We start from the raw sequence: 20,952 nt of genomic DNA, 5'->3' as shown, positions 1-20,952 counted from the left end.
ATGGCACTACAAACCGTTTTAGAGTTGACACTAAATGTACAAAGTCTGTGTCTCACCTGTTATACGTGGATGATTTAAAGCTAAATGCAGAGAACGAGCAAAAGTTACACAGCTTCATTAGTGACGATATCTGCATGTTTTTTGGCTTGGATAAGTGTGGTATCATGAGGATAAAAAAGTGCAAGGCAGCCAACATCAACATTGCATTTGAAGGCATCGAAGAACTGAACTCTGCCTCCCTTTATAAATATCTTGGAATAAACCAGAATGCCACGATAAACCATAAAAAAATTAAAAGAGGACTTTCTTGGTAAATACAAGCAGAGAGTAAATAAAATTCTCAACAGAAAACTGTCTGGCAGTAACCTCATCACGGCAATAAATAGCTGGGCCGTCGCAATGCTCCTATATACCCCATATGTCATCAAATAGACAGCCACCGACCTACATGACATTGACAGACTCACGAGGAAATTATTAACCAAATTTCGATGTTTACACCCCAAGTCTTCCACCATAAGGCTATACCTGCCCCGAAAGGATGGAGGCCTTAGATTGCAGAACATCTTCAAACTGTGTAAGACGCAAAAATACGATAAAAACTGCACGCCTCCAGCAATGAACTTCCTACGCAAATATGACTATGATGCAACCCCTCTGAACCTAAACAATGTTGATGTTAATGTCGGTTTGGACGACGTAGGACATGAAATTCGCCAATGGGAAGAAAAAACACTCCACGGAAAATTCCCGGCTTTATTAGATGGGGACAACATTGACAAGGCTGCTTCCTTAGCATTGCTCAAAGCAGGTCATCTCAACCCTGAAACTGAAGGCTTTGTTACAGCAATACAGGACAGAGTATTTAGGACAAAAAATTACGAGAAACATATCCTAAAACTCAATATTGTTGACAAATGCCGAAAGTGTGGAAATGTGGGTGAGTCATTGAACACATAATGGCAGGATGTTCAGCCCTATCGGAATCTGCCTACCTAGGTCGCCATAACCAAGTTGCAAAGTTAATACACCAGTACTTGGCTTTGACACACAATTTGATCGGTAAGGATACTCCTCCGTATTACAAATACTCACCACAAGAGGTTCTCGAGTCTACGGATCCTCTTCTGTACTGGGATAGGCCTATTTTGACTGACAAAACGGTAGATTTTAATCGCCCTGATTTGCTGCTCATCGATAAAAAAGAAAAGGCCGCTACCATTATTGACATCGCCGTACCACTATCTTATAATTTAAAAAAAAAAACAGATACCTTCAAGGCCCTTGTCATTCCAAGGAACATTCTCGTTGCCTGTCAGAGGGCGGTACTTCTGCAGACCTGCGGATCATCTACTGTACCGTATGGGCCTATTTTGACCAACAAAAAACGGTAGATTTTAATCGCCCTGATCTGCTGCCTATCGATAAAAAAAAAGAAAAGGCCGCTACCATTATTGACATCGCCGTACCACTATCTCATGATTTAAGAAACACTGAGTTGGAAAAACAACGGAAATATGGAAACCTAGGCTTGGAGATTAAGCGTTTATGGAAGTTATGTGAAACAACAATATACCCCATTGACATATCAACCGAGGGGATAATAACAACTGACCTCACAGATACCTTCAAGGCCCTTGGCATTCCTAGGACCATTCTCGTTGCCTGTCAGAGGGCGGTACTGCTGTAAACCTGCAACATCACCAGAAAATTCCTCAGTTGAAACTGTTAAAGGGACTACGATGAATTTTGTTCTTTTATAACATAATTATAATAATAATAAGAAGTACAAGAAGAATTATTATTTCTATTATGATTATTATTATTCAATAATAATAAGAAGAAGAATGGATGGCTGCCTGGTCGTGCGGTTTGCACGCTGGACTGTCGTTCAGATTTATCGATGGTCCAGGCTTCAAACCCTGCCAGCTCCCATCCCCCGTCGTCCTGCGGGAGGTTTGGACTAGGAAATAATTATCTTCAACTCTGAAGGAACATCCGAAACATGTAAAACAAACATTTATTATTATTATTATGTTAGAAACGAATAAGTAATCACTGAACACGCGAATAGTAAAGAATAAAAATAAGAAATGACTCATCATTGTTATTGTCTTTGTTACGCTGACATTATCAAACACTGAAAGCGGCACATTTAGGATGCATTACTGATCATGAGTATTACATCTAGTGTGTCGCTAGTGGTTAAATTATAGCATTTGATATACATTTTTGTAACATTTGTTGCCTCGCTGAATTTGTGGTTATTACAGGGCTATGGACCAAACTTCCCGAACTGCAACAGTTACTGTAACATTCAGCGTAGCAGATATTAATGACAATGCGCCCACCTGTTCAAAAACTATTATTTACGCCTCTGCGGACGAAAACTCCCCCTTAGGTAAGTACCAGAAAGAAAATACGTCAAACTGGGTGGCTGCCTGGTCGTGTGGTATGCGCTCTGGACTGTCATAATAGTTTGAGCCCTACCCACCACGGTACCGCCATCTCCCGCCGTACTGTTGGAGGTTTCAGCCCTACCCACCACGGTACCACCATCTCCCGCCATACTGTTGGAGGTTTGAGCCCTACCCACCACGGTACCACCATCTCCCGCCATACTGTTGGAGGTTTGAGCCCTACCCACCACGATACCGCCATCTCCCGCCATACTGTTGGAGGTTTGAGCCCTACCCACCGCGGTAACGCCATCTCCCGCCGTACTGTTGGAGGTTTGAGCCCTACCCACCGCGGTAACGCCATCTCCCGCCGTACTGTTGGAGGTTTGAGCCCTACCCACCGCGGTAACGCCATCTCCCGCCGTACTGTTGGACGTTTGAGCTTGGATTTAATCATCTTGAACTTTGAAGGAACGTCCGGAACATTTCGAACAAAACAATCTAACTGTTCGTGCCAAGTGCATTGGACTTTCACCAGCATCATTAGACAACCTGAGGAAACAGGAACTTAAGTAAAACTAATGATGCGTTATGGATTAAATCCCCATTTCCCATCGCTTTCTCTGCCTGCCTTTAATTTCCAGAATTACAATATAGACAACGTCGAGATTATCTTTTTATAGCTTTTGTCCTGTGTCCTCAATGCCTACTTACTTTTAATTTTCCACTGATTCAAGTGTTGTTAGTAAAATTGAATAATGTTTTCATCAATTATTTCTATTTCCTCATAGTAAAAAAAAAACAAAAAAAACAATCATTTATTTTTACATATTTCTAGTATCCAATATGGCTGAAAATTGCACATTGACTCATGTTGCGTGAAATTCGAGTGAATAAACATTCCATAATGATTTCTTCATTAATTATTTAATTATACATTTTAACTGTACGTTAAAGCCCAACGTTTCATCAGGGCTGGCCTATGCAGCCTCCAACTGGTAAGGGTGAATTACTCAAATCTCAAACAAAACAGAGCTCTGTGTCTCTCTACTAAGCCTAGCTCTATGTCTCTACTAGCATTCGATATATTCGCTTCGTCTAGGGCAGGGGTTCTCAACCTGTGGATCGCGACCCCCCTTAGGGGTCGATTGACGATTTGTCAGAGGTTGCCTAAGACCATCGAAAATATGGATTGTTTTTGTCTATTCTTCTATTGCTGTGTAGATGGGGGTCGCCGAAGAGTGAGATTGTAAAAAGGGGGTCGTCAGGCTTAAAAGGCTGAGAACCGCTGGTCTAGGGCCTAGGGCCTACAATTACCTATGGCTGGATCTGGTTTCATCTTGTGAACCATTTGAACTAACAATATTCATGTTGCATATAACCACCTCCATGCAAATGTAAGACTCCAGTTTAATATATATGAACATAAAGCAGGAATTCATTTTACAAAATAAAATTACATTATTTGTTCTGTTTCTATGGTGATTTAGGTACCTCAGTGTATAGTCTAACATGCTCAGACAAAGACAGCAGCACCAACAGCAACAACGTACTTGTGTACAGCATTACACCTGCCAATAATTATTTCAGGTAAGAGTTTAATGTATTGTTGTAAACCTGTACCACCCAGACTATCCATTTTTCCCCACGTGCGAACTAGTGTGAATTTTCGTTTATGCTGCAATCGTAAAATGACCTCTGATGTGTTACGAGAAACTAGTTGTGGATTTTCTCGATTGAGAGATTGAGGATTGTTTTCTTTTTGTCTTTGTGGGTCAGTGGATGTGAATTCGATTTGAGGGCTTGTAGATTGAGGATTGTTTTCTCTTTGTCTTTGTGGGTCAGTGGATGTGAATTCGATTTGAAGGCTTGTATTTCTTGTACCAGGATTATTGACTTATTACAACTGTAGTGTGCTTCGGCGTATTGGGAATCGGTGAGTTCTTTATCTTTTTTTATTGTTTCATTCCACGTCCTAACAGTATTGAAGAAAACGAGCCCTCCTACTTACTGAATACGTTAATCCTGATTGCTACTGTCGCAAAGACTCTGTTCTCTGCACTCTGATTGTCGCAAAGACTCTGTTCTCTGAGTCTGAACTCACTCATACTATCCGGATAAAAAAGCCGAAAGGCATACACCGCTTGGTAGCCTATCTGGGGGGGGGGGGGGGTCGAGTTCAAAACCTGACATGGATTAAGTTGTGTTGGTTGAGGGAGCTGATACCCCCTCACCCAAACCCATCACATAAGAGATTAGACCAAAGCGCATAGAGCAAGCAGAAAAAAAAGCGGTCCTAAACATTCAGGAATTCCAAATCCTAGTCTATCTTACACAATTCAACCATATCTGTACACAATTCAACCATATCTGTACACAATTCAATCATATCTGTACACAATTCAATCATATCTGTACACAATTCAATCATATCTGTACACAATTCAACCATATCTGTACACAATTCAATCATATCTGTACACAATTCAAACATATCTGTACACAATTCAACCATATCTGTATACAATTCAATCATATCTGTAAACAATTCAATCATATCTGTACACAATTCAATCATATCTGTACACAATTCAATCATATCTGTACACAATTCAACCATATCTGTACACAATTCAATCATATCTGTACACAATTCAACCATATCTGTACACAATTCAACCATATCTGTACACAATTCAATCATATCTGTACACAATTCAATCATATCTGTACACAATTCAATCATATCTGTACACAATTCAACCATATCTGTACACAATTCAATCATATCTGTACACAATTCAACCATATCTGTACACAATTCAACCATATCTGTACACAATTCAATCATATCTGTACACAATTCAATCATATCTGTACTCAATTCAATCATATCTGTACACAATTCAATCATATCTGTACACAATTGCGGACGTACGTAACAAAGAAAGGAACAAAAATATTCTATCTTAAATATTTTTAGCGTTTAATTTCACACTAGAAAATGTCGCTAATCATTGTTTGTTTTTTTGTTCTCATTGTTCCAGTGTTGGCTCTTCATCGGGAGTTGTCACAACAACCAACACAGCGCTGGACTACGAGACTACCACAATGGAAACTTTGATTATCGAAGTGTCCGACTCTGCCACTGCCGAAGCTAAGCTTACAACAACAGTAACCATATACGTCGTTGTAAGTCATCAGTGTCCTATAGGGCCAATAGCTGTCTCTTCTTTTAGAAGCATTCCTATATGGGGTATATTCCCAAAGTTAACAAATCAGTCTACTTCATTCCAACTATTTTCTGTTTTTACAAAGCTTATACCAACTCTGTCTGTCGGGTAAAAAGTTTGAACATGTTTTTCTCCCATTTCCCATTCTCTGATCAAGTTAAAACTTTGCGCAAATATTCATGGAACCTGGCAAGACATGGATCAATAAAAAAAAAAAGTTAATTAATTATTAGTGATTCATTATTTTGTTTGATATCAAAATAAGGGCAGTAAATGCTACTTAATGAGAGATGTTTTGACGTTTTTTTTCCCCACTTCCCATTCTCGGACCAAGTTGAAATTTTGCATAACTATTCATAGTCAATGATAATAATACATGAATCAATCCAAAAGTTTACCAATTAGGTAATCATTTAGTAATAATTTAATAAATTTGCTTTATTTAGCAGAAAGGGAGCTAAACCTTGTAATTTCCAGTTAATGGCAGTAATTAGCGGCTTTTCCTCTTAGCTAAGCTTTGTTTTTTAAAAAGGGCATTGTCCTAGGCAATGTTAGATCATTGGATAGCAAAATGGAAGAACTGCATTATGCTACAGAAAGTTCGCTAATATAACCTTTACACAGTCCCATAGATAGTAAGGTCTGAAAAGGGAACTTTAATTTACAGGTACTAAGATAAGTTATGATCCCTATTGTTTATTTAATTATATGCTTACGTTTTTTTTTAATAGGTTACACCCTTAAATGACAATGATCCGTCCTGGACATCTGGTAACTCGTTCAGCATAAATGAGAATGCTGCTATAGGCAGCACGCTGTTTACAGCTGTGGCTACTGATGCTGATAAAGATGTGGGAGGCACATTGACCTATTCACTCCTGTCCATATCAGAAAGTAAGTTCCGCCTGAACCGCGATGAGTCTTGCCGTACATGCTGTTTTAATATCTGATAATGTCAATCAATTAAGATTATTTTTTATGTTTTGAAAGTGGTTGATGGAAACAAAAAGCCTTGTCAGCCTTAGCATCACTTGTAGATTTTTATACAAGGGGGATAAACTAGAAATACTTCGTGACCAGGTATCCATGAAATATATATGAATCCGTAAGACCCTGTATGTAATTTTAATGCGAACAAAGCACGCGACGAGAATATTAACAATATGTTACTATAAAGTGAACCATTTGTCGGTGAACCGATTGTCTTAAAACCATTTTTAGTGGGAACCTTTTGTCGTGAAGCAATTGTCGGTGAACGATTTATTAGATGAACCATTTGTCGGGTGGATGAACTGTCGTTAATGATGTTTCAGTGAGCGATTTTGTCGGTGGACAATTTATCGTGTTCCCTTTGTCAAGCATGTGCAAATGTTGTTCAGAGAAATTATCATTTATTCGTTCATCAGATTCAAAGCCACTGTTCTCAGAGAAAATACGTTTGCGACGTGTAAATATTATTTTCTTTCAATTCCAACACACCACTGATATTTTCCCAAGAGTTTTATGCTTTTCCAAATATGAACCGATTCTCTTGCTTTTGTTAGTTGTTTTTTAAGAGTTTTGCAAAAGAGAAACTTGTCGTTAATATGTCCATCATTTATATAGACGACCTAAGCTCTAAACTAGAATGTATCAGTGTCGTCAAAATTTCCTTAAAGTTATTTCGGTTTCATAGAATCGGCATACAGAGTAGTCTATATATTGGGCTGTTTGTTTTGAATTTCTGCTTTAATCCGTCAACAACTTCTATTTCTATTTCTACTTCTTGGCCTTCTTTTTTCACGTGTCTTTCTATTATGAAAATAGGACTTTTAATAACACTGCCTATAAAATGTGGGCGTATTATTAATTATATTTGCTTTTTTCAATTTAGTCCAGAGGTGTCCATTGGAATGGTATATATGATTTCGCAATGGCGTAACCTATGTTACGCGTTAATTTATATTAATTTAAACTGTTAGAAATATTCATACTGCGGTTATTAAAGTTTTTTGAGGTCATTCTGTGTTAGATGTCTATCCATGAGTATCAGTTTTTAAAAAGTAGCTTCCGTTAGAATAGAGAGGAAAAAAATATTATAGATGGTCTTCGACGGCCCCTTGAAAAATAATCATTCGACCCCCAGGGATCTCGACTCACTGGTTTGGAACCGCTTTTTAAATGAAAGATTATAGTTTGCTGTTCAGAAGTTTAAATATTGTTAAATCCAGACTTACAGTATTGATCGAAAGTTGTCGACTTAAAATCTTTCTTATGTTTTTTCAGTTCTGTTATCCCATTAAATGTTCATGTGAGTGTTGTTAGTGACCTGTTAGTGACCTGGATCTGGTGATGTTTGTATCTTGTTTCAGCCCCCAGCACGAGCGCAGTCACTGGGATGTTTAGCATAGACTCCATCACAGGGGACGTAACTACCATGAAGACACTGGACAGAGACGGCGGAGTGACTGGATACATATTCAAAGTTCAGGTGAGTTCTCTCCTCCTTTCTGCTCAATAAAGTGCCTAGCCAGAACTTATCCATACTTTTATTGTCATTCTCTCGATCAAATTCGACATTCAGACAGTAGTAAGGCTTGTGTCTGAGGCCGAAGATAAGGTGGAGTACAGTTTTTCACGTGGCTACGCAGTCTTAGCTGTGATTACATAGATTGCACGCTCCTCCGCAGACATAACGGTTGCAAATTAGAGTGGATCCTAACTAGGCCAAATTCCTAACTTAGTCATGTTCATTAGATTTTGTTTTCTTTACAAAAAAAAAAATAATTAACGGACAGTGGCGTCACTAGGGTCGGTGTCACCCGGTGCGGCTAGCTCAGGGTGTCACCCTCTCCCCCCGCCATCCATTTTATTCAAACTTTTTCCAATAGAAACTATCGTTAATTCTTTTTTTTTGAATTAATACAGTAAGTTAATTACCTAATTTTTTGCACAAATGTAAAATGAGTGGTTATTATTTTTTTTAAATCCCATTGTTTATGACATTTTAAAAATAGTTTTGCATATTTTACAATGTGTATTTATTAACATCACCTAAATATGTTTCCCTTGTTAGACTTATAGACGGGAAACGGTATAACATTACGCTATGTTATTCAAACTGACTACCACCACTACCTTAGTCATCTATTTTCTCGGTGAGCGCTTAAAAATCCCCTAGCGATGTCCGGGGTGAAGCCCCGAGCGCCAAGCATTCTTCAGCCTTTCTGAGCTCATTCTTCTTAAGTCTATCTTGTACAAGTAAGAAGATTGCAGGTCACATTAAATTTAATTATAAAGAGGTGAACGGGCCATATCTGAAGTGTGAGAGACATTCGAAGCAAATGAGCAGTGTTTCTCAAACTCTTACCGTTGCGCCCCCGCATGGTAAATGTTAAGTCTTTTTTTTTTTTCAAAAATAGTGTTATGTAGATAATTTAAACTATTTTGTACAACCGAAAAAGTTCTTTCTGGAGATAGTATTTGAGAGCATCAGGACTTTCAGGTTCCCTATCTATCCAGCAATATGGTCTGTTGAAGCACCGTTAGCTCCTCCAAGCGTTTTCCTTCGTTCTCAGCTTGTGTCGTCTTCAACGCATTTTTCTTCCCGTAGTAAGAGGAGTCCATGTCAGTGTTAAATTATAACGGAGTGGGACGTTCCGATAATGAGCTCAATATCTATATTAATTTTTAAAAAGTTGCTCAAACTATGTCCAATAAAGAAGAAGGAAGAACTGGCCAATACTATTATACAAGGGATGTTCGAGCTATATACAGCGCACGTATGTCTTAACATCATCTTCATGTTCAGTAAGAAACCTTGCCGCGAACTTTTCGTTTTTGTCACAAAAAGTCGTCAACATCAAGATGTTACGCACTTGAGAGAATTTTTGACCTCAGCAGAGACATTTTGAAATGTCTTCTTCAAAAAGTTTTTAATCGATATTTTTGCTGAATCCACACACAGAAACGGTATACATGTGTTATAGCAACATAGAAATGGCCTACACATCTCGGTCCGAGAGTCGGACCACACACCCATGTACAAACCGGTTTTAAAAACAACAAAACCCGAAGTACAGTCCATCCAGTCATGGTCTGACGACTCTATTTTACAGCTACAAAGTTGTCTGGAGCAAACAAATAGGGACATGTTTGTAAACAACTGCCCAGACGGATGAACTTACCACAACTGTTAATTCGTACATCCAGTTCTGTGAAAACATGATTGTACCAAAGAAGAAAATTAAAACATTCAGTAATAATAGACCCTGGATGACTAACATTAAAAATTAACATGCTGTCGTCATTGAGAAGTACATAAAAGTCTATTTATAAGTTATAAGTGTGTATGTGTTTTTGGTGTGTGAATGTCGTTTGTATGTGCATCTATATTATGCATCTATATTATGCATCTATATTATGCATCTATATTGTTATTGTAGGCCTACAGTAGTTACGCTGATGTTGTCAATTGTAGTCAAACCGAATTTCCATTTGATTGGATCAATAAAAGTTATCTTATCTTATCTTATTTTATAAGCCTACATTTAAAAAGATCCTTAATAGTAGAAGATACAAAATCTTTATCTTACACTATTTTAACTTTTAAACATTGATAATGTCATTTCACTGGGTTAATATGAACAATTTGATTGATAACTACAATGAACAGACAACTTTTTAAATTTTACCTGTGTAAAATAATTTGAATTGTTTCACACCTCCCCATTGGCCAGAACGTCGCGCCCTCAGAATGTGCGAAGTGTTCCCTTAAGTAAAAGTTTGAGAACCACCGCTCTAGATTAACACACAATACGACTAGGATGGAAATATCTTTATTTAACGATCTTCTGTAATTGATAAGACAGCATAGGATTTTGGTCAAAAAAAACTATAACAAATGAACACTTAGCATTAGATTTCAATGTTTGATAATGAAACGTCTGTTCTGATTCCCATCCCATGTTTTGATCCATCTTTGAATGTCACTAGGTCACTGATGGAGGTACAGGAAGTCATATTGAGACGTCCACAGTCACAGTCACTGTCAACGGAATCAATGACAATGCACCCTACTTTCTCTCTACACCCTATGGTGTCAGGTCTATTCAGGAATCAAATGCTTTGGCTGGGTCCATAGTCTACCAGGTAAACTGTCAACAAGATACTTCATAGCCTATATTCTCAATTTAAATTTTAATTTCTAAATATAAAAAATAAAATTTTTTAATGGTACTGATTGTAGAAGAAATGATTTCCAAAATTATTTGTGAATTTGTTATTCCTGAGTTAGATCTAGATCTAGTAGCCTTGAATTAGATCAAGGCTTAGTGAGATGTTAAATGTGCTGTTTTAACTGATCGTAAGTCCCAGTGAAATCTTAATGGCAAATTTTTTAACATCAGCAAGATGAAAGTTTGACAACAGTGGAGGTCATAGCACTATTCCACGAACCTTACTTATAATTCTGTGGCATTTTACGTCTCGAGAGACGATCTTTTCCCTCTGCAACTTCTTGTGTGACTAAAGAGGCCAATCCTTGATACACAGCTGCGATCGCTGGTTGGGCATATATAATCACCAGGCGCCGTTGCATTTTCTGCTTCTGTTGTGTATGACATCTGCAATCCGTCACCTTTCCTTTATGCTCTATCTCCATGTGGATCTATCCAGTGCCACCTCTTCCCATCTGCCTGTGTCGATTTTGAAGAGCTTCATGTCACGTTTGCATACATCCGTATAACGTAAAAGTGGGCGACCAGCGGCTCTCCTGCCTTCTATTAGATCGCCATACAGGATATCCTGTGGAAGTCGACCTACTGGCATTCTACGAACGTGGCCAAGCCATCCAAGGCGTCTGCTGCTGATAACAGAGCGGATGTCCTGGCACCCTGCTCTTTGTATCACTTCCTCATAAATACTGTTATTAATAGTACTCATAGTAGGCTACCAGCTGCTTTAAGAATAAGAAATTGAGTCATACTTAATTTAACTAAGATTCTCCCAGAAAGCTGTCTCCACAAAGATCTGTCACTGGCAATGTCTGAAACCTCTTCCCACCTGGTGTCCTCCATGACATTGTGGCGCCAAGTTATACGAAGGCGTCCCTGTTTGCGCTTTCCTCGTATTGACCTCCATGTCTTCGCAACTCTTGATAAGCGTAATTCATTTTGTCGGAGATCCCGCAAACCTCATGTGACGCTCTGTCACAAGGTCATTAAGTGGCTGAATCCCAGTTCGGCATAGGATTTCCTTGTTTGAGAGTCGATCTTTTATAACTGACTCCTAAAATCCGTCTTAGCCATTTCAATTAAGCCACATTTAGTCTTTTCTCAATTATGGCAGATGACTTCCATGTCTCACATGCATATGTTGCTGTTGGGATGAGGATTGTGTTGAGAAGGTGTATTTTTGTCTCGAGTCCAATGGCTTGGCTTGTCCAAATAGGCTGCAACCTTTGGAAAATGCTCCCTGCCTTTCCTATTCGTCACGCTACGAGTCACATATAGATAATAATGTGTTCATTTTTTTTTCTTCTATGAAGTCAATCTATAATAATTAGCCGTGATATATCGATAAGACGTTTGTTAACTCTTGCTGTTTGTTGTTCAGGTGTCTGCTGCCGACAACGACCTGGGTACAACAACAACGTTTGCCTACTCCGTCAGTGCTGTCAAGTCTGGAAGTTCTTTCAGTAAGTTGTGATGACTTCATGCTTTAATTAGAGTAACTTAACGTAAACTGTGATTCTAATAAGTAGTGTAGTCTCTTTAGTCAGCATGGGTGTTGGAATCTTTTAAGCTCTACCTTTAAGACGATGCTGCTCTTAGGACAAAAGATCTTAGGCGATGTTGTTTCCTTATTAGTCAGCATGGGTGTTGGAATCTTTTAAGCTCTACCTTTAAGACGATGCTGCTCTTAGGACAAATAGATCTTAGGCGATGTTGTTTCCTTATTAGTCAGCATGGGTGTTGGAATCTTTTAAGCTCTACCTTTAAGACGATGCTGCTCTTAGGACAAATAGATCTTAGGCGATGTTGTTTCCTTATTAGTCAGCATGGGTGTTGGAATCTTTTAAGGTCTACCTTTAAGACGATGCTGCTCTTAGGACAAATAGATCTTAGGCGATGTTGTTTCCTTATTAGTCAGCATGGGTGTTGGAATCTTTTAAGGTCTACCTTTAAGACGATGTTGCTCTAAGGACAAATAGATCTTAGGCGATGTTGTTTCCTTATTAGTCAGCATGGGTGTTGGAATCTTTTAAGGTCTACCTTTAAGACGATGTTGCTCTAAGGACAAATAGATCTTAGGCGATGTTGTTTCCTTATCCGAAATCAATAGCGAAAAAGACGTATTTTTTTATTTACTTTATCTGCGATCTCCAGCAGCACAGCTTCATCTGTTGTCAGATGAGAAACGTTACCTTAAATTTTGCACTTTTTAGTCTAGATCTAATTATTACTAGATTGCACAAGCCAATCACCAAGCCAATGTAGCATGTCATTGAGTTTCGCTTAATATTTAAAAAGAAAAAAAAACAAACAATCAAAATGCGATCTAGCTATGCTAAGCAGGAAATAATAATAATGGCAATGTCTTCGATGCAGACTGTTGGGGGGGGGGGCGGGTCTTTACGACTTCTTCGCCTGTCTTCTGGACCTCAAATGTGTGTTTTTTTTTGTATTTGTATGTTATGGTTTAAGTTTTAAGTAAAATCGCTACTTTACTGTTTAGTCTTCTGTTCTAATTCATTAGAAATCAGGATACAAATTAGACACAATTGCTTACAAAATGTAATGTGTTCTCCACAGCGAGTGATTGGGAATTTAGTACTACCACAGCAGGTTCTTTGACTTTTAAAAATAAATACGATCTTGATGTAGCTGGAACTTCAGCACTAACCATACTAGAGGTAATTGTTAACTTGTGGACTTTTCACACAACAAAAGTTGAAGTTGATTTTAACTTCACTTATAGCAATAAATGTTGACTTTGATTTCACTTTTACTGCAATAAATGTTGACTTTGATTTCACTTTTACTGCAATAAATGTTGACTTTGATTTCACTTTTACTGCAATAAATGTTGACTTTGATTTCACTTTTACTGCAATAAATGTTGACTTTGATTTCACTTTTACTGCAATAAATGTTGACTTTGATTTCACTTTTACTGCAATAAATGTTGACTTTGATTTCACTTTTACTGCAATAAATGTTGACTTTGATTTCACTTTTACTGCAATAAATGTTGACTTTGATTTCACTTTTACTGCAATAAATGTTGACTTTGATTTCACTTTTACTGCAATAAATGTTGACTTTGATTTCACTTTTACTGCAATAAATGTTGACTTTGATTTCACTTTTACTGCAATAAATGTTGACTTTGACTTCACTTTTACTGCAATAAATGTTGACTTTGATTTCACTTTTACTGCAATAAATGTTGACTTTGATTTCATTTTTAATGCAATAATAGTTGACTTTGACTTCACTTTTACAGCAATAAATGTTGACTTTGATTTCACTTTTACTGCAATAAAAGTTGACTTTGACTTCATTTTTACTTTTACTGCATGAAGAAAGGACTATACCTTGCAGTACTATGTGTATCTATCGTATACCTATTGTTGACAAATACAAAGTACTGTGTATGTGTTGTTGCTTTTGTGTACTTCTAATCTATAAATAACCTGCTAAAATGAGTAGGAAGTAATGGTTTTGGCGCGACCATTTTGGCGCAGGCGTTGTTTTCGAGGGCCGATTTGGCGCGAGAAGTTCTGACGATATTTATAAAACATGACTTTTTTAATAAGAAAATGTTTTCCCTATATTATACTGTAGTATATCTAGTGTGCAACTCCAACACCACCTTCCCCAAAATAAAAAGCAAGAACTATAGATGGCTGCCTGGTCGTGTGGTATGTGCTCTGTACCCTTAAGCCATAGTCACGGGTTTAAGCCCTGTCCGCCGCCGTCCCCCGCCGTTCTATGGGAGGTTTGGGCTAGGATGTAATTATCTTTCATTTAAATCCAAAATAAGTTGAGAACACAAAGTACTTAAGGTCAGATTCCTACCTGAGACCATGATATTGACACGCCTCCTCCCTGCCCCATAAATTGTAGGCGAAGCGCGCGAAAAACAGGATGACCTTCATTACTCTTCTACATTTGTTTAGCTGGAGATCACCTTCACCTATCCCTTAATCTGTTGGACCGTTGGGGCACCACACAAGATTTTTCGACTGTCTTTCTCCATTCCTCTCTGTCTTTTGTCTTGGATAGAACCTGTTTACATAGCTGGCCATTTCATTCTTATATGATGTCTTCCCATCGCTGCAATGGCTAGAGATACCAAATATTGAATAAACCTTTTCTTGTAAACATAACATTGTAACATTCTTTCATTTTTTTTGACAATATTAAAACCCACACATACATTTTATGTTAGTGACATCATCATCATAATAATAATAATAATAGCACAACAAACTTAAAACCCTAATCTAATGAACAAAAATATATTGTTAATATATTTTAAAATGTTTGAACACAAACACATATACAAAAAATAGTTCTGTATCATTCTTGTGACATACATAATAAGATAGCCTGTATAATGTGGCTAAATCATTTTGGGTCAAAAAGTCGCGCTCCAAAACGGTTGCTCCAAAATGGCTACGTCAAAACGCCATGCTTCGATGTACTACATCAGGTCGGGCAAACTTTTCCCATCTAGGCCGGCATTTAAAAAACAATTGGGAAAGGGGGGCGCACATATACACCATTATCTTCCGAGACAGAAGGAGCCATATATATATACATATTTGGACTTTAAGTCTAATCTCACATTCACAGCTCATTGTGACTGATGGTGGGAGCCCAGTGCTAACCGGCACGACTTCACTAACCATCAGCATTGTAGCAGACAACGAATACACGCCAACAATCCAATCTCAAACAGCTTCACCAATCACAGTAAGTATTTATTTTAGTTGATATATTCCCCGATTTGTCAACGCCCTGCCCCAACGCAACAAGGATCACCGGCACGACATGGCCTAAATTGTGCCGATGTGCCTAAACTGTGCCGATGTGCCTAAACTCAAAACAAAACAAAAACCTTTTTACCTTAAGATTATATGACCAAAATTTAAACAAAGGTGTTGACCTAGGAAAAAAAAATAAAGTCAGTTTTCAACTATCCCATCAAGTTCACAACTGACATATATAAACAAAGGCATTTTAATTTCTTATTCTTGTAAATGAATATTACCAGAAGTTTACTAGACGAGCAAATACTTGTGCTGTGCTAGGTTAAAAACCCCTTTTATAGAATATGCACAAATAGTTCTTAGGCTCAGGGTTGTAGGCTTATCTTTTGCCTGCGTTTTAAACCACAAGCACACACACACACAACCAATACACACACTACTCTACTTCTTTATGTCAGGAAAAAAAAACAATAACTGTTGCTTAGTCATTTTTACGAAGCTTTAATTAACTGTCTGGTCCAAATTTTGTACAAGTTATTTCTCCCACTTCCAATTCTCTGATCAAGTTGAAATTTTGCAGAATTATTTATTGTTCTTAACAAATATGAATCAATCAAAAAATTGACCAACTATTTTATCAATTAGTCGTAACTAATTAATTTTGTTTTCTATAGAAACAATAATAACTAAGGGGAGATAAGCATCCTATAGAGAGTTATGTCTTCGCCCCAAAAAATGAAAATAACAATAGATAACTATAAAACCTTCTATTTTCATAAGTACTTGTCTAGCTCAATGGTCAGAAAGTCGTCCTTTGAATTTAAGTCGAGCATCTTTTTTTTTTTTTAAACTGCTTTTGAGATGCCAGCACGGAAACCTTCTCTCATATACCCCCTCCCTACTGGACAACAGTCATTGAACCATAGCGCATAAAATGCAGAAAGCATGAAATTGAGCTTAAAAAAAACACTTCATAAAATTTTTTCCAATAGCACAGATTTATTTTTGTCTTTCTAGATCTATAACAAATTGAAATTAACAAATTAATTGAGTCAAAATAATTGATATATTTGCACTTCAAACAAGCTTTGTGTTTAAGAAAGTTATGATATTTTACTTATCAGTGTCTAGTAACTAGCACTAGGACAGTTAGAGCTAAAATATGTTTTGTATTTATAAATAAATAATTGAAATAATGGAACAAGTTTGACTGTAAATGTACAGATAGATGAAGACACTCCCGTGGGAACATCCGTAGCAAAATTCACTGGCCAAGATAGTGATATTGGAGCTGAGGGCACTTTGAGTTACTCTATTGGTGTCACAAACAGTAAGTTGAGACGTTTTTATTGTTATATATATAACAGTTTTGACATTTGTGTGTCCTACATTAAATAGTTGTGACGTTTTTGTGTGTGTTATGTGTGACGTTTTGTGTGAGTGTGTCAAGTATGACTTTTGTGTGTGTCATGTATGACATTGTGTGTGTGCCATGTATGACATTGTATGTGTGTCATGTATGACTCGTGTGTGTGTGTTTGTGTGCCATGTATGATATGTGTATCATGTATGACGTTTTGTGTGTGTGTGTGTGTGTGTGTGTGTGTGTGTGTGTCATGTATGACGTGTGTGTCGTGTATGTCTTTTTTTTTTTTTGTATTTGTTATGTATGACGTTGTGTGTGTGCCATGTGTTTAAAAGTTCACATGTCAGGTTCATCTTGTCAAATATAGGCCTAATAATTTTTACTCATGTTGAGAATTTTCATACCTGGCGCGAAAAAAAAAAAACATAAATAGCTAGTATTGTGTATCCAGTGTAGAGAGTCAATGAATTGTTAATAATGTAATTTCTATTTAAAGAATAGGATGGTTTACAGCACGTTTTAGCACTGCAGAATCCAATTTTCTGACCTCTTTCCTTTATTGTACAAAAAAATTTCAATTTTGAGGATTATACAGTAACGTTCGTTTTAGCGTCCTTGACATTGATTAGTTTATCGTGAAAATCTATAATATTGTTACAATGTAAGTAATTTGTGTGTGTGTGCGCGCGCACTTAATATACTTTTGCAATGGTGCATAGATCGCTGCAACCTTTCCTTGTGCACTAACAACAGATGATATAGGTTTTAGAAATAGATTCTGTTTTTAAGGCTTTCGTCCCTTCTTCTTTGTTTCATTCAACAAAGGCCTCTTCATACAGTTGGTTTATGTCCCATCAACATAGCCTATGTTTTCACCCGCCCTACCGCTGGTGTATGCCCCATCAACATGTTTTCACCCGCCCTACCGCTGGTGTATGCCCCATCAATATAGCCTATGTTTTCACACGCCCGACAGCTGGTGTATGCCCCATCAACATAGCTTATGTTTTCACACGCCCTACAGCTGGTGTATGCCCCATCAATATAGCCTATGTTTTCACACGCCCTACAGCTGGTGTATGCCCCATCAACATAGCCTATGTTTTCACACGCCCTACAGCTGGTGTATGCCCCATCAACATAGCCTATGTTTTCACACGCCCTACAGCTGGTGTATGCCCCATCAACATAGCCTATGTTTTCACACGCCCTACAGCTGGTGTATGCCCCATCAACATAGCCTATGTTTTCACAAGCCCGACAGCTGGTGTTTGCCCCATCAATATAGCCTATGTTTTCACACGCCCTACAGCTGGTGTATGCCCCATCAATATAGCCTATGTTTTCACACGCCCTACAGCTGGTGTATGCCCCATCAATATAGCCTATGTTTTCACACGCCCGACAGCTGGTGTATGCCCCATCAATATAGCCTATGTTTTCACACGCCCTACAGCTGGTGTATGCCCCATCAACATAGCCTATGTTTTCACACGCCCTACAGCTGGTGTATTCCCCATCAATATAGCCTATGTTTTCACACGCCCTACAGCTGGTGTATGCCCCATCAATATAGCCTATGTTTTCACACGCCCTACAGCTGGTGTATGCCCCATCAACATAGCCTATGTTTTCACACGCCCTACAGCTGGTGTATGCCCCATCAACATAGCCTATGTTTTCACACGCCCTACAGCTGGTGTATGCCCCATCAACATGTTTTCACACGCCCTACAGCTGGTGTATGCCCCATCAATATAGCCTATGTTTTCACACGCCCTACAGCTGGTGTATGCCCCATCAATATAGCCTATGTTTTCACACGCCCTACAGCTGGTGTATGCCCCATCAATATAGCCTATGTTTTCACACGCCCTACAGCTGGTGTATGCCCCATCAATATAGCCTATGTTTTCACACGCCCTACAGCTGGTGTATGCCCCATCAATATAGCCTATGTTTTCACACGCCCTACAGCTGGTGTATGCCCCATCAATATAGCCTATGTTTTCACACGCCCTACAGCTGGTGTATGCCCCATCAATATAGCCTATGTTTTCACACGCCCTACAGCTGGTGTATGCCCCATCAATATAGCCCATGTTTTCACACGCCCTACAGCTGGTGTATGCCCCATCAATATAGCCTATGTTTTCACACGCCCTACAGCTGGTGTATGCCCCATCAATATAGCCTATGTTTTCACACACCCGACAGCTGGTGTATGCCCCATCAACATAGCCTATGTTTTCACACGCCCTACAGCTGGTGTATGCCCCATCAATATAGCCTATGTTTTCACACGCCCGACAGCTGGTGTATGCCCCATCAATATAGCCTATGTTTTCACACGCCCGACAGCTGGTGTATGCCCCATCAATATAGCCTATGTTTTCACGAGCCCGACAGGTGGTGTATGCCCCATCAATAAAGCCTATGTTTTCACACGCCCTACAGCTGGTGTATGCCCCATCAATATAGCCTATGTTTTCACACGCCCTACAGCTGGTGTATGCCCCATCAATATAGCCTATGTTTTCACACGCCCTACAGCTGGTGTATGCCCCATCAATATAGCCTATGTTTTCACACGCCCTACAGCTGGTGTATGCCCCATCAATATAGCCTATGTTTTCACACGCTCGACAGCTGGTGTATGCCCCATCAACATAGCCTATGTTTTCACACGCCCGACAGCTGGTGTATGCCCCATCAATATAGCCTATGTTTTCACACGCCCGACAGCTGGTGTATGCCCCATCAATATAGCCTATGTTTTCACACGCCCTACAGCTGGTGTATGCCCCATCAATATAGTCTATGTTTTCACACGCCCGACAGCTGGTGTATGCCCCATCAATATAACCTATGTTTTCACACGCCCTACAGCTGGTGTATGCCCCATCAATATAGCTTATGTTTTCACACGCCCGACAGCTGGTGTATGCCCCATCAATATAGCCTATGTTTTCACACGCCCTACAGCTGGTGTATGCCCCATCAATATAGCCTATGTTTTCACACGCCCGACAGCTGGTGTATGCCCCATCAATATAGCCTATGTTTTCACACGCCCTACAGCTGGTGTATGCCCCATCAATATGTTTTCACACGCCCTACAGCTGGTGTATGCCCCATCAATATAGCCTATGTTTTCACACGCCCGACAGCTGGTGTATGCCCCATCAATATAGCCTATGTTTTCACACGCCCTACAGCTGGTGTATGCCCCATCAATATAGCCTATGTTTTCACACGCCCGACAGCTGGTGTATGCCCCATCAATATAGCCTATGTTTTCACACGCCCTACAGCTGGTGTATGCCCCATCAATATAGCATATGTTTTCACACGCCCGACAGCTGGTGTATGCCCCATCAATATAGCCTATGTTTTCACACGCCCTACAGCTGGTGTATGCCCCATCAATATAGCCTATGTTTTCACACGCCCTACAGCTGGTGTATGCCCCATCAATATAGCCTATGTTTTCACACGCCCTACAGCTGGTGTATGCCCCATCAATATAGCCTATGTTTTCACACGCCCTACAGCTGGTGTATGCCCCATCAATATAGCCTATGTTTTCACACGCCCGACAGCTGGTGTATGCCCCATCAATATAGCCTATGTTTTCACACGCCCTACATGTATGCCCCATCAATATAACCTATGTTTTCACACGCCCGACAGCTGGTGTATGCCCCATCAATATAGCCTATGTTTTCACACGCCCTACAGCTGGTGTATGCCCCATCAATATAGCCTATGTTTTCACACGCCCGACAGCTGGTGTATGCCCCATCAATATAGCCTATGTTTTCACACGCCCGACAGCTGGTGTATGCCCCATCAATATAGCCTATGTTTTCACACGCCCGACAGCTGGTGTATGCCCCATCAATATAGCCTATGTTTTCACACGCCCGACAGCTGGTGTATGCCCCATTGATATAGCCTATGTTTTCACACGCC

General features: G+C 39.1%; 1 protein-coding gene across 3 annotated transcripts in view; it reads left to right on the top strand.

Annotated features, from left to right (window-relative positions):
* The window catches only part of LOC106079921 (protocadherin Fat 4-like), a 103,198-nt gene that overhangs the window by 16,855 nt on the left and 65,391 nt on the right, over positions 1–20,952 (top strand). For all 3 annotated transcript variants that reach the window (XM_056025321.1, XM_056025320.1, XM_056025319.1), the window contains exons 4-13: positions 2,274–2,401; positions 3,890–3,989; positions 5,447–5,591; positions 6,364–6,526; positions 7,984–8,102; positions 10,607–10,762; positions 12,227–12,308; positions 13,426–13,526; positions 15,475–15,594; positions 16,836–16,941. In XM_056025321.1, the coding sequence (XP_055881296.1) occupies positions 2,274–2,401; positions 3,890–3,989; positions 5,447–5,591; positions 6,364–6,526; positions 7,984–8,102; positions 10,607–10,762; positions 12,227–12,308; positions 13,426–13,526; positions 15,475–15,594; positions 16,836–16,941 (1,220 nt within the window). The remainder of the gene's footprint in view (positions 1–2,273; positions 2,402–3,889; positions 3,990–5,446; positions 5,592–6,363; positions 6,527–7,983; positions 8,103–10,606; positions 10,763–12,226; positions 12,309–13,425; positions 13,527–15,474; positions 15,595–16,835; positions 16,942–20,952) is intronic.

The sequence above is a fragment of the Biomphalaria glabrata genome, chromosome 4 (assembly GCF_947242115.1).
Source record: "Biomphalaria glabrata chromosome 4, xgBioGlab47.1, whole genome shotgun sequence".
Classification (NCBI taxonomy): Eukaryota; Metazoa; Mollusca; class Gastropoda; family Planorbidae; genus Biomphalaria; species Biomphalaria glabrata.
This window is presented reverse-complemented; position numbering and strand designations above follow the sequence as displayed.